Source organism: Athalia rosae, chromosome 2, assembly GCF_917208135.1.
Source record: "Athalia rosae chromosome 2, iyAthRosa1.1, whole genome shotgun sequence".
Lineage (NCBI taxonomy): Eukaryota > Metazoa > Arthropoda > Insecta > Hymenoptera > Athaliidae > Athalia > Athalia rosae.
The window spans coordinates 7,550,970-7,574,189 of record NC_064027.1 but is presented as its reverse complement, the minus strand read 5'-3'; the positions used below and the strand labels follow the sequence as shown (position 1 = coordinate 7,574,189).

The window sequence follows — 23,220 nt, the reverse complement described above, 5'->3', positions numbered from 1 at the left end:
TCTCTCTCTCTCTCCCTATCATCTCTCATGCCCAAATCTCAAGGGATACGCGATTCGTTTGGTTGATTACGTCAACGGCAGCGGTAAGTGTGTATAGCGAGAAGAGTCCTCGAGTCTTTCGGTCCTTGATACGGCCCGCATGAAATACGCGAGCTTATAACGTACCCCGAAACACACTTCTCTCGTGCCTTCGCAAAGCCCTCCGTAGTATTCGTCCTTATTACAAACAATTTCCCACGTTACGTGCATGTAATTTCCCACCTGTCACTTCCTCGGTTTACAACTGCGCCGCCGCCGCCGCGTCTCCGCGGACCCCCTTCGCGTATCACTTCGTCCTTATACGTACATGTGTATATGTATACCGAATGCCTCGGGGGCTCGCTACATAGAATTAACTCCGCAGCGTGCAGCCGGCTGGCACACCGACGTCGAACGATAAGCTCTCCCTCCTCCCGTGTGTAGTACGCGCGGAGCTCCGCACGACCGCTACACCGCGGATACCTAATCAATGAGATTCCAAAGTGTAAGTGACTGGAAATCGGATCGACGAGTTACCAGAATTAGGCTCGGCTATATCGGAATCAAATTTTCGCTACCACCGCCCGGGTCTGAACCCCGCTCCGCGATCGCCGGTAGTTCGAACGGATCTACCGAATTTCGAATCGATCGCGGGTCGAGTCGTCGGAAAATGGGCCGAATTCACGTCGCGGGAGTGTTTCGCTTAATCTCGTTGAATATTTCATAAAACTGAGAAACCCGGTAAACATAACGAGTCGGTTTCTCCATGAGCACAATTTCCTCCTGCATTGTCTTTTCTCGAGAGGGCTTAGCCTGCGTGTATATACCCCAGTCATCTTACTAATTATAAATGGGTATTCATGCTCGTTAGAAATTACGAGAGCGTGTATACACGTGTGTGTACACACATATACATTTGGATTATGTTGAATAGGTCAGTTCCCCGCTCGCGCTCCGGCTGGTGGAATATTTTCTTCGGAGCGGAATGTGTCGACGTATTCTAGTCGGGTATGGCGAAGCGTAATTTCGGCGAGGAGGGAATTGTACTTGATTTCTATGAAGCACTTCCTTCGGAAGCTGGCTTCCGTCTATGAGAACTGGATCTCAAAGAGAGCCATAAAAATTCCAAAGTTATTCCGCTCGGATTGGTGGGAGAGAATGCAACCGCTCTAGATCCTAAATGTCGATTCGTAAAACGGCGCGGGGCGCGGCGTGGCGCTAGGCTGTGTATAAGAACTCCTTTTATGGGAAACGAGCGATTCATATTGCATTGTTTGAATATTTTCAAGAGAAGAGAATTGCACGTATATTTTCCGATCTCGTAGCCCCCTCACCCCTCACCCCTTTCCCCGCCACCCCATCTTCCTATCGCCGTGCCGCCCTCTGAAACATGCAAATAATGCAATATTCGATATGAAAAGGGATCGCCTTGACTCTCTGCTACACGAGGAACGGGGGATACCGGAGAGAAAAAAAACTCACACGAGAATCGAACGACGAAAATTTCTACCTCTTTTTACACAGCTGTATATTCAACCGATTCGAAGAGTCCTCCTGCACACCTCGCCATCTTGTAATCTTATTCTTTCGAATAACTAATTGGCTGCATATTTATAATCATACATCCAACGTTTCTACCGCGTTGGGTGGCCGATGAAAATAGAAATTATATTTCTCGTAAGCAACATCTTGATGTATTTTTGCCCGAGAGACACGAATACGTTGATGAAACTGGAATGGGAATGAATCCCATCGAGACATCCTTGATTTTTCACTTTCTGGATCGATAAATCGGCGATAGCACGATTAGTTTCATTGATAGATCAATTTGGCTTGCGGATTCGCATCTGGATTTGTTCGATTTTTGAGCAAAAAATAAATTATTATTTTAATCAGGTTTAATATGCTTTTCTGACGTATTTTGACCACAGGAATCCGAATCTGAAAGAAAAATTGACCTATCTCTAAAATTGACCGAGTTATCGCTAATTTTCAGCTTTTTGGGGTCGAAAATAAAAAATTGATTTTTTAGTCTATATTAATGTAATTTGAGCTCAGGAATCCGAATCCGAAAGAAAAATTGATCTATCTGCAAAAATGACCGAGTTATCCCCATTTTTTCGCGATTTTTGGCATAAATTTGAGGATATCTCGAGGGGAAAAAATCGTAGCTCAATTTTGACGACGGATTCGTGTTCCTGAGGTCAAAATACATAAGAAAAGTGCCATACGATCAATTTTAAAAAATAAAAAATTTTGGTCAAAATTTGAAAAAATCGTAAGGGGTACCCCTTGGAAAAATCTCAAATTTTGGCCAAAAATTTTTATTTTTAAAAATTGATCGTATGGCACTTTTCTTATGTATTTTGACCTCAGGAACACGAATCCGTTGTCCAAATTGAGCTACGATTTTTTCCTTCTGAGATATCTCCATTTTTATGGTAAAAAATGCGAAAAAATGGGAATAACTCGGTCATTTTTGCAGATAGACCAATTTTTCTTTCGGATTCGGATTTCTCAGGTCAAAATACATAAGAATAGCAAATAAAAAAAAATATTTTTTTTTGACCCATAATCGCTAAAATTCCAAGGGGTACCCTTTTGGATTTTTTCGATTTGTGCGCCATAAATGAAGTATTTTCAAAATCGACCGTATTTTGACACCAAGAATACGAATCCGTTGAGTAAATCGAGCCAGGAAAAATTCCCATTATGATATATTCGATTTTTCACTTTTTGGAGCGAAAAATCTCCGATTTCTCTCTACAGATAGATCATTTCGGTTCGTGAATTCGGTTTTCCGGCTTCCCAATTTTCAATTTAATAAATACAATCATCTTCAAATAATTTATCTGAGGTAAAAGATCATGTACCCAAGCAGGCGGTTCATTTGTTCCCTGAAGTTCGAACATGACGAGTTTTCAAGAAAATACGTACAAAGTAAAATTGAATTCACACAGCTCGTCTGAATTTCAACAACCTAATAATCCCACCATAGCTGAAAATCCATATTCCTGCGAATCGTAATTTATTTACAAACAATTTTCGCTTCACATAATCAGAGTATATAGGTATATTATATAGGTATACGTATAGGTATGCCTGCCCGTGAATATTTTTCCCTAGAATTCCTCCGATCCTGACGAAGTGAGCGCTCATAATTCCGATACTTGTTTGCGTTAGGTAAACTCATCTCTTAGGCGTCGTCCGATTTTTGGCACGTCCATCTTTTTTACCGATAAGCCATAGCTAACAGCGATATCCAGATATAGGTACGTATAAGATCGCCAACGAACTTCGCTTCGCTGAGTCAACTACATTATATATACGTGGATATGGTATATAACAAAGAGCAAAGTTTGTCGAGTAAATGCGTTTAATGACTCGGTTTTACGACGGGTTTCTAATTGGTATAATTTTGACCTTAATCTAAGAAAAGCTCTTCTCAAATTGGCCAGATAACGCTCACGAATTAAGACCTCCAAGAGTTTCTTAACATATAATATACATGTGCTATATACACGGATATTTCTCCGTTTACTTAATATCCGATCTCTAAAACCTAACGGTCTTATTCTTTTTTTAATCTTTCTTTTACAATCGCGCGTTCGAATAAAGCCGCATATCGAAGCTTTTCAGTTATGTACATAAGCTATATATATTCCGTCTCGATCGCCAAGATCACCCGCGCCATCTGTTTATCGTTCTCCACTAAATTCAAACTTTACCCCCACGATTCACTACCACACTGTAAATACATCCCCCCCCCCGTACGAACTCCCATAAAACAAAAAGTTACGATCAATTAAATAATTTTATAGTTATCGGGAGCGATCAGCTGTAGATGGAAAATTGTAACGTCCTTTATATGGTGTCGGGTTAATAAAGGAAAGCTTTCCACGCCGGTAATTGAAGATTCGAAAGCGAAAAGGAAAAGTACCAAAAAAAAAGGAGATCTAACGCCGAGTTCATTACACTGCATGAAAAGAATCACGCGACGGTCGTATAAGAATACGTGGTCTTAAACTCCGACGATATAGGAGAGGAATGATGATCATGATAATAATAATAATAATAATAATAATAATAATAATAATAATAGAAGAGTGAGGACATTTTTCGTTCCGCCGCAAAGATTTCCGCTTCCCTTATCCTCCTCACGCACACGCGCCGCGTCTCCTTCGACTCTCAACCGATATACCTCATGTCAGACGGCAAAGAATGGACAGGCGGCTTATATTCGTGGAAAATATCGTCGTCACTATCCGCGCGTTTTGTGATGTGCGATTTTCGGTGAATTTCCTTTCTTGGCCGTCATCGCAGGGGGTGAAGTAAGGAAAAAAAAAAAAATGTATAAATAAAAAATAAAAAGAGAAGAAAAGTCGGTCACCGACGTACCGCGTACACATCGTCTTGATTGTCAAAATTTTTCTTTTTTTTCTTCTCCTTATATTTTTATTTTTCTCCGCTTTCGACCGCAAAAACCGTCGGCAACAATCATTTAGGTAGCGAGCCAAAGCATGTTTATATATATATATATATATATGTATATATACTCTCCCTATGTGCAAAAGAAAGTGTCGGCATAAAGGAGCTGACTCCGGCGGAGGTCGTCAGTTCGGATCCTTTTCCACTGACTATATAACCTGCTCTTTGCTCACCCTCCTCGGACGCATTTCCTTCTCCTCGTCGTTTTTACTTTTTTTCTTTTTATTTCTTATTATTATCATTTTTTTACCAATTTTTTTTTTTGCCGGGATAAGATTCACAGCTGGCCAACCGGAGGAGCTTCGGTTGGTCGTCCAGCCTGGCGTGTAGGAGCTAGATTATCGATTTCATATTTTTTGGCAGAGGATTTTTCTACGTCGTATTATAACCCGAGTTTACGATAAGCGACGTAGATAGCATTGTTGCTGCAACGTTATGTCTGGTTAGGTTTGGTTATACCACCACCCTTACCTTACGGTTATGACGTCTTACGTCGTACGCCTTGCCCTGCACCTTATTTCAACTCGTAAATGGTCACGTCGTTTACAAACGACCACGCGATACGACCGCGGTTAAGTGTTAACATAACTTGTAACCCTTACGCGGAAGGGATAACCCGGTAAATAATTTCAGAAAATAGGGGACGTACGTTCCAGAAATATTATACCCCGCGTGCGGTGGATTGTTGTACGCCTGCGTTTGAATAAGCGAATAACAGAAATGATGAAAATCTGACAATTTAGAAATGTGGATGAAAGATGGGCGCACGAGCGAAGCCGATCATTTTTTTTTCGTCCTGCGAAAATGTAGGAAAAAAAAAACTAGACAGTTTGAGAAAGTTCCTTTGAAAAAATAAAGGAGTATACCTGCCCCGGCTCGTTCTCTGGACTACCCCTAACATTTGTAAGTCGAATATCGCGAATTCGTACTCCTGCTCGACTCGCATCCTTTCAGAGAAACTATATTTGTATCGTATTAGCGCTCGAGCTGCACTCTATTAATTCATTTAACCTAATTGGGAACAATTTCACTTCAAATGTCATATATAGCGACGAACCAATTATTTCCAATACTCGAGTTCGAATGCTGATGTACACGCGGATGCAGCAGTGACATACACACGTGGTTACGTACCTACGCGTATATATTGGTAACAATAATTCGAGCTTTCCACCCAAATATCGCTCACAGCGAGTAGGGTAATGTTCGCGTGTAATATCATGCGGCTTTTTCATTTCCTACGCCTATAAGATTCGGTACGTCGATTTTTTTAAATTGGACGAATAAATGAATCACGAAAGCGACGAGGGGATGGATAAAAATATCACACAAGGTTACCGAAACGAACAGCTGTCCGCGGAAGAAAGAAATTATGAAGCGAAATGGAATGAGAAGAATTTAAAAAAGAAAAAAAAAAAAAAATAAGCAAATTACAAACAGAAATTATAATATAAGTGAGTGTGAATTTTCACGCGACGAGGAAATTTGAAGAAATTAATGAATTTGCGGGCGGTGACTTCCGCGTTAAAAACAGTTATCCAATACCTCGAGGGGTACAAGAGTCATGGGGGGGGGGGGGGAGGGTAGGGGAGAGGATTGTCATTAATTTTATAATATAATACGGGAAGAACGGTTAGCGAAGCGAGCCGTTCTCTTACAATTAGAGTTTCACTCCGCTACCGGGATGTACAAAGTTTTAGCGAGACTTGGAGAATTGAAAGGGAATTATTATATTTCTAGAAATTTTCTCGACCGCTCACCACCGGCGCCGCTGCCGCCGAGGTATACGTATACGGGATACGAGGTATACGTTGGTACGTACGTACGTACGAAGTATATAGTCGGGTATAAGCATCCCCGGTACCTCTCTTTTGTTTCGTGCATCTGCGTATAGTCGTCAGATAAGCTTCTCGCTAAACCTCTTCATCGAGGAAAAACCGTTTATTCAAGGATTTGCTGATTCGCTTCAATGCCCACAGCATCCAACGCCAGCACCACGCGAAACCCGCCTCCGCTCAACTTGCATAGCACTTCGTACCAAAATCAACGTCGAATTGAGCTGGCTAAGCTTCGGCACAAGTTTAAGCAAAGTTGACGGAGGACGTGTTTATGCTCTGGATATACTTACGGAGGGGATGAAACATTAACGGAAATCTCGCGGCACCGCCTCCTGCGGTCGCAGCTCCGCGGATCCTCTTCCAAATTCTCAACCTTTTTTTTTTTCGAATCGACTGTCAAAAGATGAAAAATCTCCCCCCTTCGAATTTTCATCATCCCTAATCGCATTCTAGCGAGTCTAGCATCCGGTAGGCCATGTTGATTTTTTCTTTCCTCGATCGAAAGAAAATTCGCGAGTGTAATTTATACGATTAATTCGATTCGTGCGGATTATCCGAGTGGATAGAATAAGGTGCGGGGGGCATTGTATAGTTTATTTCTGTAGACACGTTTATAAGAAGCGCGCTTTAATTAGAAAGTGTAAGCTAGGCTGTACGGCGTTATGAAAATATCGTTAACCCAGACCGTTCCAATCTAGGAAAGAGTGCACTTATCCATACTTGTACGAGAGTGCACTTTGCCGCAATCTTCAAGAGGTAGTAGGTGTACACGTTGAGGCTAAGCGAACGAGAGGAGCAGAGAGCAATATAGAGGAATGAAGGAGCGAAGAGAAAAAGAAAAAGGTGAAACCACGACACCGCTCCATCCACTACCCTCGCTAGCAACGATTAAACTCATATTGGTTATATCGATACACGTGGAAAAAAAAAAAAACAAACTACCGAAGAAGAAAACAAAAATGATAATGGGGCTTCGGACGGTAAAATTTATCGCTTCTCTAAGAATGACGTCGGTCGGGGAGTTCGAGTGTGGTTCGAATAGTGGTTTGAAAGAGGTTTTATAAATTCGAAAAAATTTACGCTCTCCGTTCCTCCCGCAGTTTTACGTCACCGCGACACGATACGGGTACCTTGTATACGTAATATGTACCCGTACTCGTAGAAAAGCTCTGGCTTTCTCAAAACCATTAAATATTTGCCTTTTAAAACGACCGACTAGGTTCCCAAGTGGCGAGCAAATTTAAGTAGAGAAGTTTCGCGTCCGTGAGGTGGACGGTGGTGTACGGAGCACCGGCTGCACAGCGGATATACTACAGGTCCGTAATATCGGCGCTACGAAAGCGTGAGGATGAAATGAAAAGACGTTCGAGTGAGCCTCAAAGACTACGGCGCGCCCGATGATCAAAAACAAAATTTATCGAAAATTGGTGGCTGAGAGGCGCTGGTGGGGGGGGGGGGCTGGTGTTATACGCACCGAAGTAAATTCATCGCCGGAACGAGGGAAGAATTACCGAAGTATATATATTTAGTGAGTCCTTTTTTTTTTTTTTTTTTTTTTATGGAGACACGTCCGAAAGCTGCGCAGATGAATTATATCCGCAGAATACCATTACACTACCTCGATTGGGAATAAAAATGTATAAGAAACTTCCGACGTATTAAGGATACAATAATTGCATTATCATATTTTTCTCGTATAGTTGGCGAAAGTTGGAAGAGAAGCAGACGAGATAAGAGAAAGTAGGAGAAAAAGAATTCACGAAATCATGACGGTAATAAATTGAAAAATTTCTTTGTCGCGTTGAGATTGAGCGTACATCGGTCGTACGTGAAGAGAAGTTTGAAAAATTTTGACCGTCGTTTTGTATGACGAGAACCGTCCGGGAATCGGATGAACAAATATCCGCGAAGATGACAAATATAAATAACGAGGAATGATCGCGTGGGAAGTAAGCGCGTGGTAGAACGAAATTTCCTCGTTTTTTTTTTTTTTCGTTTCTCTCTTCGGTTTTTTATTTTTTCATCAAATTTAATTTTCATTTTCATTTTCATTTTTCAATGTCGAATGAACCGCGCGGATCGATCGCGAAGATAACGAAATTTAAATATGAAAACCCGCGCTCGCTGCGGTGCGGAATGACCGCGTGGAATTTCAATTTAATTACGAACGACCTGAGGGAAATATTAATGCTATTAGGGGAATCAAAAGAAAATGACGTTTGATTAAATTCACAAGCCAGCTCGCACGGCCTTCCCATAGGTATATATAAACCCACTCTACGCGATAACCACATCCCTCAAAACTTGTATCCAAAGTTTTGGGAACTTCGACGCAACCCTAAAATACACACGGATACACCCCGACTGCTTGACGACCTCAACCCAACTTATAACCAATACGCACTCAAAGGAGGAGAAGAGAGGGAGAAAAAAAACTTCACAGCGACGAGAATCAACCACGTTGACCCTTCGATTGGCCTTTCAACTCATTCGAACTCATTATCAGTGTCGCAGTGTCATCGAACGACGCAAAAAATGGAGATTTTCGAAGAGTCGCGGGGAATTTGGATGAAAATTTGAGGAAACGATCGAAGGAGGTGAAAAGAAGGAAGAACGAGAGTGGATGGACGGTTGTGGAATGGCGAATCAGCGAATCAGTCTCTATCGTGGCCCGGTGCAGCGATCCAATCGAGTTGATTTGTTTTCCATTAAATAGTAATCGAATTGCGCCCCGCGCAACCGTCATGGCCCTCTCTCCGCCCCTTCGTGCCAAACTTAATTCAACCTTGCGTGACGTGATCCGAACCACGACGAGAGAGGAAGATAATACCGCAAAAACGATTATTTCATTACGTTTATCGTCACGGTCGTCAGCCTATAGGAAGTGAAATTAATTGACCGATATCAACCGACGGACAATCATTACCGGTGGACAGCGAAACGAAACGAAACGAAACGAAACGGGGAACTACAGATTGACACGCATCGAGAACGTCAACTCGAAACTTCTCTAATTGAATAGGCAGAGTATTGCTTTTACGTCCGCATCATATATTCACCGTCAAATAAGGGGAGTAACCTCATAAGTATTAAATCGACAAGAAAATTAAGCCGGGGATTGACGGCGTTACACACGATATCTTGACCACACGCGGTAGAGAGGGAGAGAGAGAGAGAGAGAGAGAGAAGCTATAGAGCGGACGTTAAAAGGCTTCGTCCGGCACTTGACTCTCAATCAACTTCTCTCGGATGCTTTACCGACCACTGAACTGCTGCAATTTCATCGCACGACGAGCATCACGTCGATGGAATCGTATAAACGGGGGGGGGGGGAGGGATGAATTTGAACTCCAACTTCCGATCACTTTCATCCGACGACTGAAAACCGAGGGAATTGCGCCGCGTTCGTCATCGTTCGATTTTATTTGTGATTTTTTTTTTTTTTTTCTTTTTTTCTTTTCGATTCGCGAGTAGAAAGGGAATCCTCGGCGACATCCGCCTGGCTCTTCGAATTCCAGTTTTAATTTTAGCGATACCGTCTCGTTTCAGTTCGCCTTTCGCTCTGACTTTTCGTTCGAGCGAAAAATCGACGGAATATGCGGTGAATTTCCCCCTATCCGAGATATCCTCGTTATTCGCACAATTAATTGATAATTAAAGGAATTTCCGTTTCTCCTCACGAACTTACACGTGCCGTTTAAAACGGTCGTATACACACGCGGCGCGATAAAAGCTCTACAAGGAGGAAACGACGACTCTCGTTCGGCTTCTCAGCCACGTTGTCTTCAAAGTGAAATTTTTCAAGCAAACTTATTAAATTACATACACGTGAACGGGTTCGAGAAATTGCACACGCCTTTCCAGTTACCTCGCGTCAAGCAGCGATTCCTCTTCTTCTCTCGTTCGTTCTTCCAGTTCCCGCTTCGGCTCACCTATCGCCTCACTCTCTCATTAACGCGAAATTAATATCTTCGCACGCATCCTGTTCTGCGAACGTTCGTCCGCTGAAAATTGTACGCCGACAACAACTAAAATTGGTGAAACCGGAACGAAGATAGAAAATTGCAAAGAGACGAATTCGCTAGTGACTTTCGACGCGGTAACGGAGTGCAGCGTCTATTTCTTCGATGATGAAATATGAAAATATTTCTTGTTAACGATTTTGCACCCGGTAGCCCGCAGCGGACCGCCGGTTCTTTCGACCGCTTTATTTCCTCCCCCGTGGAGTAAATTTTTCAATTACCATACGCAGCGTCTACCCCCCAATTTTCGACACACTTTCCCTCTGGATAAATTATACTTTCGGGCGCGAACTCATTTATCGCCAAAAATAAAGGTGTTCGAAAACGGATTCCGACGCGAACCTGCACGCTGAGTTACCTCGCCCCATTTTTTTTCGGACGAATGAGAGCGTTGCGTACAAGAGAAAAAAAAAAATAATCATCGAAAATTTCGGCGAGACCGCATGCAACCCTCTCGGACGCGCGATCGTCGGAGGACGAATCGAGTGCAAATAAAGTAGAAGACATCGAGAACGGTTCCGGGAGGTCACTCGCTCCGCGTCTAACGCATCGTCTTCGAGAAGCTGTAACTCACAGTTGCGCGGGACGTTATATTCCTCCTTCCATATGGCGTGTGTACGGAATACCGCGTATACAGGTATATAGGTACATATATTTCTGTATTTTTATATAATACATACAAATTTCTCCTTTTTTTTCCCTTCTTCTTTCTCCTCCTTCGTTTCATCTTCTCTTTTTCGTGAGACCATGCATAAACTATGCAAATAAATACGTCCGTGTATTCTTTTCCTAGCCATTGTAGTCAGCACACCGCAGTAAAATACCGCCCTTTATATCATATGAGTTTTTCATGTACCATATACCATGCCACAATCCGAGCATAAACTCGGGGACGACCATCGTTTGTGTTTCCAAGCACGCCTTTTTTTTTTCCTTATATTCCGTCTTTTTTTTTTTCACTCTCTCTCTTCGCTTCTTCAGATATATCTTTTTTACCCCCGTCTTCCCTTATTATCCTTTTTACGGTACACGCGGTTCGACCCTGGTAAGACATTTTACTTTTAGTGAATTTTTCGTTTTCTTTTTTTTTTTTCGTTGTTTTCTTTCTTTCTCTCCGACGTACATAGATTCGAGACACGGTACGTAGCTAGTGGTACAAGTTGTATCTTTGAAAATGGAAAATTTTCGAGAAGACGGATTCACGGAGATCTTGGAAACGGACGCGTACAGGTATAACGAAAAGATTAATCGGATCGGCGAAACAATTACCGAGAATCGGAAGCGGTTCAATTTTGTTTCGTTCCTTTTTTTTTTTTTGTCATTTGTATTTTTCCGTTTGACACAGGGACGCCATTATATGCAATGTAAGGTCACGTATAGCCTGTCAAAGGCAACCTGTATCGCAACCCAACTCACTCCTCGAGGAGAAAAACTAATAAAACTGACTCGCTACGTCAGGGGTAGGTATCGAAACCGTCAGAAATGCCAGCTGTATACATATGAGGGTCGCTGTATTTAATCAAGGTCAGTCGGCGAAGGGCCGATACGGACAATAAAATACTCGCCCCGAAATATATTTCCTCCGGTTATTCATCCCTTTTATTCTTTATTTCTTCCCTTCGCTTTCTTCTTACCGCCCATGATTTCGGACCACCTGTACACTCTCGTCGATGCGGAGCTATTTTCAAATTTAATCTATCATCTCGGAACATCGCGCAGTACCTACGCCGCTGTCTATAGCTGACCTTTTCGGAAAACCTTTTTCACAATTTTACATACATTTACCGCATCCGGGGCGTGTGGTACACTTCGATCTCGGCACCTCCTTCGACTAACTCTCGGACCTTTTGAAAGTCGAATTTCCCACGTATGCCTACGGAATAAGTTTGGAATAGAGCGAACTTTGTGCTTTGACTTTTTCAACCTTCTCTTCCAGGGGTTCTTCGTTTTATGAAATTTTATCTTTCACGAGGATAAAGCCGCCCGCCCACGTGCCTTCAATTTTTCGTAACTCCTCTCGGTCGTTTGTTCAAAACAATAATTATATCGCAATCGAGTTTGAATAACGGAGTAGCCAAGAAAAAAAAAAAAAAAAAAAAACTGGGCCAATACCAGCTGTAATTAAGAGTTTTACGTACAATAATTATTATTACATCACTCTCGCGTTTTTTGCTTTATTCATTTCGGGTTGAAAAATTCCTTGTTCCTCAAATTAGGAAGCACCGTCCTACTTTGCACGTGGTCAGGTGGCACACAGAGGGAGTTTGACCTCGACTCTCCACCGTCAGGTGTATTCAATATCAGCTTAAACGGGCATGCTAATAAAGGAGGGGGGGGGGGGGGGGGGAGGAAGGGGTGACGGAAAGGAGGTAGAGGAGGAAGAGGTCGGTGGTGCGTGGGATTCGGTTAATAATCCAGACTTAATTATGGTCACTACGGGCGCATTGGCCGCTACATCGTTGCCTCGTAGGGTAGCCGGGCTCGCGTAAAAGGGCCGACAATAAGGGACGTAGTGAAACTGGCGGGGGGGGGGAGGGGGGGGGGAGGGTGGAGGCGGTAAAATGGCGAGGTACGGTCTAATGGTCGATGTAAAGATGAAAAATTACCTCTGCATAATGCGTTCAACCATTTCCCGTTGTTACATACGTACGTATTAGCCGGCGAGCACGCACACACACACTCGTCTTTTCCGAGCGGGCTAGAACCGTCGAGTTCCGAGGAGGGAATAAAAGAAAATAAGAAAAGGAGGACGAGAGACTCTCCCGAGGATAAGTGTACAATTAATATTTACCATACCCACGTTGGTACACGCGAGGATACGAGCGCTACGCGCGCGGGCGCGGGCGACCACCTACCCCGTAACCTCCTCCAATCCCACATATTTATCGGTGGGAAACGACGGGAATATGTGCATTCGCGGTTACGAGGTTTGTTCTCCTTCGCCGTTCGGCTTTTACATACAATACGTACAACGCGAGGATAAAAATAACTCATTTTCTCGATTCCAGAGCTCTTTTAAAACCCGGATGAACCCCCGCAGCCTATTCTACGCGAATGTATGTGCGCGGGGGTAGTTTTTTTTTTTACGGGGAATACGCGTGCGGTGCACGTAATCCTGTGTATAGACGCCGCGTATAATACAATTCGAGTATAACAAACCACTCGAGGTAAACTGAAGCATCGTTGCGGCAATGTGTGCGCAATGAAACAAAAAAAAAAATACAAAAAATAAAATAAAAATAATTAAAAAATATACACCCTCCTCTGTACGATGCATGTACGCTGTACACGTATATCTACGCATCGATCGCGTGTGGGTACATAGGTGTATGTATGTACAGGTGCCTATGTACGTACCGCGTTACTGTTACGCTATACGCGAGACAATTCGAGTGAAAGAGACCTAATTAGGGAGGTACGGAAGCATCGACTTTCCTCTTCGACTGTCGGACCATAAAAACAAGATGGTCATCGGAAATCGAATTTCGAATATGGGTCAGCGTGCAAAGCGGTTCTCGCGTGTTACGCCTCCCACTGCAACTGCTGTCGGGTGAGATAGAGAAAACGGAGAATAAAAAGAAACCTCGAAACCAGGGATGGTTTTGGGAGAGACGAGAAAAATGGCTTATTCTAGAATCCGGGCCCTACGACCGAGAGTATAAAACAATGACCGTTTTTTCGATAATTTTCTGAAGTCGAAAAATTCTGCAGCGTTCTCTCTCTCCGAATTCTCTCCAGAAATTTGTATATAGCTGATAATATTCGGGAAGTTCGGCTAAAGAATCTGCTGAATAGTCCTGTAGCAGGCAGCGGCAGGGGCGACCTTATACAGACAAAGGATCAGGATATCCCAAGATAAGAAGGGTTGGTTATTCCAAGCTCAACCGGCGTTTCTCTCTCTAGGCCTTGAATTTATCGCAGTTTAAGAACCTCCCGAACACATGCGATATCGAACAAAGCAGAAGGTAATAATTCTCAACGCCGCGTATAAGAATCTCGTACGAGCAAAACTATAATGTCAGGTAACAACACGTTGTGTCAGTTGTGAATTAACGCAATTTTATCCAATCATAAATTAGTCGTAATTAATAATAAATTGATCAATTCTTTCCTTTTTTTTGCATGCAAAGACGTTATAACCGATGACCTAAAGCGCATAACTAACTCTCTATTCCAAGAGCAATTAATCGAAGATTTTCAGAGGCTGCTGCGCGGATATATAATACTTATTGGGACGAAAACCGTCGTTTTGACAAAAATGGAAAATAGTGTACGTAACATACGATATGCGACCCAAGTTTAAATTTGATATAATTAGGCTCGAGTTACCTATCAAATTCTTTGCTGGGGCGAGTCAACGCCGCATGCTGAACCTTCATTTGGTTACGTGCGTAACAACGCTACAAACTATATCCATTTTCAAGTTTAATTACGTCATTAATTAAGATCAATTATACCGCGAAATGCTTTTGTCTGAGGGATTCTCTCTCCGAGGGTCGTTCCCACTGTACAATAAACGCGCATACACCACGTACACCACAAAATTACACATACAACACACATATGTGTCACGACGCACATTCGCAAATGCATTCGCATAGGGTGTCCAGTTTGCGAAGTACGGGCATTATACACGCATAAACCTATGTGTGTACGTCATGTACATTCGTTTGTAAAATTAACTTTGTGCAGTATCAGAATATTCCAGGAGAAAAATATACATAGGTATAGATAGACCGCGAGTTGGCGCGGAAAGGAGAGAAAAAAAAAAAAAAAAAAAACATGAAACTCATTTTTATTGCAAAAAAAGAAGTAAATTATTTTCAGGTGACCGGAGACCGGCGGCTTGGTTGAAAAAAAAATTTGTAGTATGATATTAAGCGTAATACAACACGGCCAATAATTTATCACCTCGATAATCCTATCCTGTGTTATATTGAGTTTCAAAGTGCACGAGTAAGTTCACAGGTCACTCGGCAAATTTGCGCTTGTACCGTGCAAAACTTTCGAACAAAAGTTTAAATCACTGTAATAATGAATTATTGGACAACGCTGGATTCAGTTCATACCCCCTGTCCAACTTTGGCCGAATAAAAAATTTACAAAAAAAAAAACCGAAAAACGAAACGAACAAAAGCAAAAAAAATGAAAATTGAATTTTACTCTGTTTTTTTCTTTCTCTCTTTTCTTTCCGAGATCACACTGAAGTCGGTCAAAAATTTTCAACAACCCTTGTGCGTTACGATGTGACAAGAACAGGTGGTTTTTCTGCTGCAAAATTTCCGAGTTTCAGCTGCTCAGATTTTGATGAGACGGGTATACTTCACATATGTCACCGAAACGACGCGATCAAAGTATAATGACATTTTCAGTCGAAGTTAATTATTCTTGGGGGTAGTTTTGGGATACGAGAAAAAGAGTATCGGCTTATTTTAGCTGCGGGGTCATTGAGGTCGGAACAAGTTTCCGGAGGTATAATTTTTAGCCCCAAGTAACTTAGTCCCTGCTTAGGGAAAAAAGCAGCTACACGAATATACGTACAGGACATAAAAAAGGAGGATTTCGTGATCCCGGAAAAAATGGAGGAACTGAGATGAAAAATTATTATCGGAGTATAACCATGAAAGAATTTTGTCCAATTTACACGTGACTCGATTCGATAAATACATTAGTGGAAAAGTAAAATTTTTTCGAGGTCGAAGTACGGGGTTCGAGAAATTGTGCAGAGATTGATAGAGCCCCCGCATGTAGCTGCTGAAGAGGGTGAGGAACTTGTTCCACGGTCTGAAGCCGGGATTTAATCGAGCGTGACGGAGTCGTCCGCGATAGAAAAACGCAACAGTCAGTTGTTTTTCCAAAATCCGTGAAAACAGTGAAAGCCCTAAAACCACAGTCTCGCGAATCTGGGAATGGGCTGCTTCGAACGTCGAATGGTACGGATATATATATATATATTTTCTCTCTTTTTCCCCATAAAAAAAAGAACGTCTGAACATTTTAGCAGCCCTCCGCGAGTGTTTCGTACGGTGTGTTTTGTTTTATCTTCGTATAGCTTCGGCGGATACGTCAAGCCTCAACTTCCCGGTAAACGGAGCTTCGCAGGGGATGAGGAGAGAGGAAATTGTGCAAAAGATTTTTTGTCCTCCTTCGACTCGCCTCCTCATCCCCGATACGAGACTCGACGCGAGATAACGCCGGCGAAAATCCAGGAGCTAGGAGGATAAGAAAACGCAAGGACTAAAATACGCGATAAAAGCGGTTAGAGCTAAGCCACAGATCCGTGTTTACTCTCTTTATATCGCGAGACTCTGATGGATTCTGAGAGGAGGGAGGATTCGCCGCGTTCGCTTCTGGCGCCTTACGCAAGGCCGTGGGTGTCGCTCTGGGATCAAGGTCATGGCGTTCTCTCGGGATCGAAGAGCGTGGGGACTCACCGATCGTCGTAGACGAAGCCTGCATCCAAGGTGTTGCGGTAAAGGGCGGCCGCAACTAGGGCGCAGGCAAAACCTAGGACATCCATGTCACATCGCGGCAATCTCCACCCATCCGGTTTCCTCGGCTGTTGTGTTTTTTCCTGAGGACGGCCGGCGAACCTCCTCCTTTGGTGAATTCGTTTCGAGGCAGAGGAGGAATAGGCGGACGAGGAAGAGGAGGACGACAAAACGGGACCCGGAGACACCTCCGCGACGGAGGAACAAGGTGGCAGTTTCCTCGACGCCGGGAGGACGGCTTGCTGCCGATGAACCCGGGACGTCTTCACGATGTCCCACCCCGGGTGTATGAAGAAAAAATGAAGGAGGGACGATATGCCTTGTAAAGACTCCGTTATGGTGGCTTTTCCTATATCCTTCCAACGATAAAACCTTCGCCAACTCCCGCACGATTCTCCCGTGACGATCGTATGTGGATGACCGACTGCCGGATCCTTTTTCGAACATATGTCAATTACACCTCAGACGTCCTTATCGCCAAGGACGACCCAATCTCGGCAAAACTTTCCTCTTTTGCCGATATTCTCCGATGCAGGAAGATGAAAATCCTCTCCTTGTGTATGAAAACTGGCTCCGGGTGGTTTGAGCCAGAAATAAGTTTTGGAATCACCTTAACGATTGGTTTATAATGAAAAGGAGATAAATTACACCGAGGAGAAAAAATGATAACAACAATTATTCAGCGGGAGGCCACTATTCGTAATACAGGCTATCGATATTCGACGACGACACTTCACTTCACAAAAATTCTAATCACCATTGAATAATTAATGCGATCGATCAGTCTGCGACGTTATTTAAACGAGATCTTCAGTCAAGTACTCCGCATTGATTCCTCCCCAATATAACTCTATATGTGTATATGTATATGTATACCTTGGCCATACGTTTATTGTCAAACAAATTCTTCCAACCCTACTTCTTAATTATTGGTCTTTTACTTAAATTCTTACGTATCTCTAAAATCCTTCAACCCCTTCGTTTTCACCGGTAATTCCCACGAGAGTCGCGAAACGAAGGAAACGGCAACGACTGACCCGTCGCTTATAAACAAAATTTCATTTCAAAAATCTAAATCAATCCAACGAAATCTCTCACTAATATGTTATCGCCGTTAATTCCATTTACTCGTTTTATTCCCTTCAGCAATGATTTACGCACGCCGTATACGAGGTGCCGTGCGAATCGAAAGACGCGCGGCGTCGCGACGCATCCTCTAAATGCGAACGCGGCAGACTGTCGCGCTTTCATGCCGAGAAGAGCTTTATACGGTGGTATCATCGATTCCTGAAGCGCGTGCGCTCGACATCCGAACACTGGACTCCGGTTGGCGACTTTCGAAGCCGTTGGCACTCGACGCAACGCTTTGTTATAGTTTATATTACAATGTACGATAACGTATGCGACCATATCCGCGGAGAAAATACGTTAACGGAAGAGTCTTCGCGCGCGCACGTGACGTTTTCGTTAACAGAAACGGCGTGTGCACAACGGTTACTCGCGGCGTCACGAAGTACGGAATTGCACGGGGGGGGGTGGTGGTTGCGGCGACCGGGCAAAGAACGCCGGACTTCGGCTACCCTCTCCCACCCCCCACCCACCCGTTCTTCTCTGTTATTTGTCCCTCGCGAATAGATTAAGATAATGGGCTAATGGGAATGGATAGTTGCCCGGCCGAGCGACCGCTGCAAAGGCATAAGGGATGATACGGCCGAAGACCACGCGACGCGCGACGCGACTTTACATATCCGCGGTGGATCGTATGGACTGCTCAACGTCCGCGTTACCGCGTGGAGCGATATACCTACGCCATTTTTACGCTGTTTCGGATATTCCGATTATTTTACTTTTTCTGCGATTCCCGCATTTATGAAATTTACCCTCCGATGAGTGGGACGATACGCGTTGCGGGGAAATCATGTGGCGGGTTTGAATAACCATCATACATTCGGATGAAATTGATTCCAAACTCGAACCGAGTGGAGAAACTAGAGTCTCTTATTATTAATATTTTCCACATGTTTATCTTACCTCCTGCTCATATCGAAAAAATGATAATTCCTAGGAGAGGGTGGAAGTAGCGAAGGTGTTGTCACGGTGAAAATATTGGAAAATTGGAACCGCTGGAACTGATATTTTGCGAAGAAAGAGGGGGGGGGGGGGGGAGGGGGGCACGAGGAGGGGTGGAAGGCGAGGGGGGAGGGGTATATATTACATAGGAGAATTCGACCTCGAGCCCCGAAGCAAGGTTCCAATATCCGGTTCTGGGGCACAAGTCGCTAATATATATAGCTACTCGTCTCTCTCTTTCTTTCGGGGGGAGGGGGTACATATACCCCCGAATTTCCATATTTATTTTCTCCCTGGGCATAAAAAGGGTATATACGCCTTTCCCCCCCCCCCCCATCTTCACCCTTGTGCGCGATGGTGCCCTTCGGGGATAAAAAGTTCTAGTTTCTCTGCCAGGTGGGCGAGTAGCTCACGCTGCTGCTGTTAGAGGAGCAGAAGCGAGAAGATTTTCTCCTGGAAAACCAGAACGTTATATAGAGCCGAAAACCAATCGGCGAACCCGGTTAAATATTAAGGTGAATTCCGACAAGGTGATTTCTGTGGCGGGAGAAACTCGGCGTTCTCTTTCTGCGGACGTTTCCCTCCGCCCCTCCCCCTCCGCCCCCCCCCCCCGCAATGGTATCTTGAGGAAGGTTGAGGGGAAAAAAGGAGTTAAATCGAAACGAACTTAGCAACGTTTTTGAAAACCCAATCGAGTCCTAACAAATTCAGTAGCTGTTAAATCCACCCGAACCGTTATAGTAATAAATACTTGAAAAGGGACGCAATTAATTGTTCTCTAAATAAGATTTGTTACCATCTGATGAGATCGAAAGGACAGATTATTTCGGGCTAGGGTAAAACCAAAAAAAAAAAAACCAAAAAAAATGAAACAAAAGGAACGTAAAGGAACAAAAAAAAAAAAAATAACCAACTCGAAACAACTTACGAATTACAGTCTCACTTACCCAACTATATCGTTATTATTTCAATATACCTGTATCCATCTACGCCACGCTACTCGGAAAACACTTTACAGTGGAGTGACACGAAACGGGCAGATTTTACAACGTTATGGTTAGCCAGATGAACGGATATGATACATACACGATATTGCCGAAAAGCGAACACCGCCAATAATTAATTTGATACGAAGCGAAATTTTTTTTTCATCAAAATGTAGCACGCTAAAACATGCTGTTCGTTTTGAGTTATGTCTTACATGCTATGAAAAACCGTTCCGTCGGAAAAAATGAATATAAAAAGAACGAAAACAACGAAAAATTCGCAATCGAATTGACGCGAAATTTTATTCAATCGACGTTGAAGACAAAACTGAAAGAAAAAATCCTCGTCATCCGGCAGTAGCCGATTACATTAAATCGCGTCAAACGGTACGAGTATAATTAAAGTAGCAAAAAATTACTTCTCCAACGCGCACGCATAGAATTACGAAGTTACGACGGAAAGAAACTTTTCGCTGTAAAATCGGGTGCGCTTACGACGTCGTTATAACGGGCGTTAGAAAAATTATAAAACGAACGAAGATCGAGTGCGGGTTGAACGAATGTCGGGGAATATGCATTCCCCAGCAATCTTTGTACACTTGTTGTATTTCATACTCGTTCCGGAATAACGCGTATCCGTATCGTTACTTTGGAGTAACAAACATTCCGTAAATTACCATAGAGACACCGCCGCATAACTCCGAGAACCCACCGACTGTGAGGAACGCTACCCGCGGTGTGACGGGGTTTCGAAACACGAGCTTGACGACGGTGGAACGTTGACCCGAACTTGGAAGATCACATTCTACACCTACCGGCAACCCCCCTTGATATCGGAGGACTCGCTACTCTTCGTGTATCTAGAGGGTTGCGCGTGACGGTAATCGTTGAGAGGTGTTGTACACAGCATTTGTGGTAATGTTCTACATCCAAGACACGCCTACGGGGTGCGCGAAAAAGAAGCGATGAAATTGAAAGATACGTCGGTAATTCGCCGCGTCGAAAGTCGCGCGGAAATCATGAGGTGCCGAGTACCTTTTTCTAACGCCTTTTTTTTTTTTCCCCCCTCTCCTACCACCGACGGATATTCTGAAAACTATCAGGAACGGAATAAAAATTCCGTCCCTCCCCGTCTGCGAATGAAAATAAGCGAAGGGTTTACCCCGATTCGTTCGACCGTTTAATTTTCATTCGCGTCACAAAATGGAACGCGCTCCTTTTTTCTTCTCACCCCGTACGACTAGCTATATTCCGCCGCCAGACACCAATACAAATGTGACGGAAGGTTCCGGCGTTACGTACGATGTAAAACGTCGGCGGCACCGAAGTCGTCGGTGTGTGCGCGCGAGGTATAGCGGTGCAAGTGTTACGAAGGGTCGCGGTATCTCCTTGCGGGTTGGAGGAGCCCGTGGGTGGTTTGAAGGGGGTGTATATATATATAGTAGGCAGGAATGGGAACTTTCAAGTTCCTTGCCAAGTAATTTAATCCCTTGGAAACTCGCTGCGGTGGCATAATACAATGCAAATCACGACGGGTGCGGGGGGAGGGGGGAGGGGGGAGGGGGTCTAAACGTAGGAGCGCGGTGTATTTTCACCTCACGTTTCCAATTTGTATCCGAGGTCTCGCGGTCATAGTAGCGGGTGCGAAGGTGATCGGAGGTTTTTCCCGTAGTTTTCGAACGACGACCGCGACGACGAAGCGAGGCTACGTAGGCGCGATGCACCCACACCGGCGATACATAGCGTTTCCGTTCGCATCGCCCGACGCGAAGTACGTAGGCAGCAGCCGCTCTCGCGAGATTTTTCCCCTACTGCAGATCGTGTGCAAGAAAGGCGCCGGCGTATAACATCCCCTTCGACCCAGACGTCCCTACGCGAGTCCCGGACGTCCCGGAAAGGAGGATGATGCCAACAGGTATCCCGTTTGGGAAACCATCCTGATGCGCCTTAACGCCTACCGATTTCTTCGCAATTCACCTGCAGAGGTCACCCCCTCGAAGAAGTTAGTTTTACCCCGACGCTGTCGCGACTCACTTTTCTCCGGCGGTAAACGGACGGGATTTCGATGAATTTTTTGGGGAATGAGGACTTTGGCGATATCGGACGAATCGCTCGCTTTTTTCACCGTTGGATTCGAGAAAAAAAAAAAAAAAAAAAACAATAACCAGACGAACGAAGTTCGATGTCGTATAGCGTAATATTCCACGTGTTTGAAATATAAACGTTTTATCGATCGACGCACGTTTGATTACCATCGGTTCTTCGAAACTCCGCATGACAAATAATTTCGGTCGCGTATACCGTTTTTTTTCTTCTCTTCTCATCTTATTAATTATTCAAACACAAGGCTGTTCGTCGCGTGACCCTGGGGTGAAGGGGTTGGTAACAAAATGTCAAATATAACATGAGGCGAATTATATACGCGCGGAATCGATCACGACCGCGATAACACCTCGAATTAAGGATGGGTGATATTAAATACGTTCTTTTTTTCCGTTGGACTGACAATAAGGAGGCGCCGACATTATACCCTCGAAATATGAGAGGTCTACACGTTATTCCATGAGAATTATTAAACGTGTCTACGCTCAAGTACCATTTCTGAAAATTTGAATTCAGGCTCTTGACAACAAGTTGAAGGCTCACATTTTCAAAAGAGGTAGCTATCGCTATCTGGTTTCAATTTTTAACCCGCTGACAATGGAGTTTGACGTTGCGAACGCAATGAAAATTTGGCATGGTTATGGACACGGTGAGGGTGGAAATGGGCGAATACGTGGTTCTCGCTTGTACTCAATTACATTCTCATTCGATTGATTTATTTTCTTTTTTTTTCTCGTCACTCGGTAATTCGGGCATCGTCCAACGATACGGGGGGATGGCGATCGCGCAACGTTACGTCGAGCCTAAAACCTTGTGAATCGCCGATCTGTTTGGCAACTCGTCATTCGAGCAGGGATCGAGATCAGCTGATTGGTATTCCGTCGCTCGAGACCAGAACAAACAAACGAGATTCGAAATACTACCGAATGTAAATCGCTGCTCTCGAAGCCTTTGTTATCGGGAGTGGTTTCGGTCAGAGCTAAAAAAAAAAGAAGATGAAAAAAAAAAAAGAAGAAGAAGAAATGAAAAAACGTCGGTGAAAGAGAAAGGGAGCGAGACGGACGAAATCAGAGAGAATGAAAATAAGTGAAAATAGAAAACGTCGCGCGGTGAAAAAAAAAAAAAAACAAATTAAGGTGAAGTGGAGAAAATATTGGAACTGAAACGCGGGAAATGAGAGGAGGAACACGAGCGCGACGAGTGA

At 43.8% G+C, this 23,220-nt stretch overlaps 1 protein-coding gene across 3 annotated transcripts in view; it reads right to left on the bottom strand.

The window, feature by feature from the left end:
• LOC105686657 (protein O-mannosyl-transferase TMTC2-like) overlaps window positions 1–23,220 on the bottom strand; it is a 215,454-nt gene that overhangs the window by 150,101 nt on the left and 42,133 nt on the right. Inside the window, exon 1 of one of the 3 annotated variants that reach the window (XM_012401689.3) lies at window positions 16,801–18,109. The exons of the other annotated variants lie outside the window; for them this stretch is intronic. Coding sequence (XP_012257112.1) covers window positions 16,801–16,886 — 86 coding nt within the window. The 5' untranslated portion in view covers window positions 16,887–18,109. Of the gene's footprint in view, window positions 1–16,800; window positions 18,110–23,220 lie in introns of those variants that run through there. 3 annotated transcript variants of the gene reach the window in all.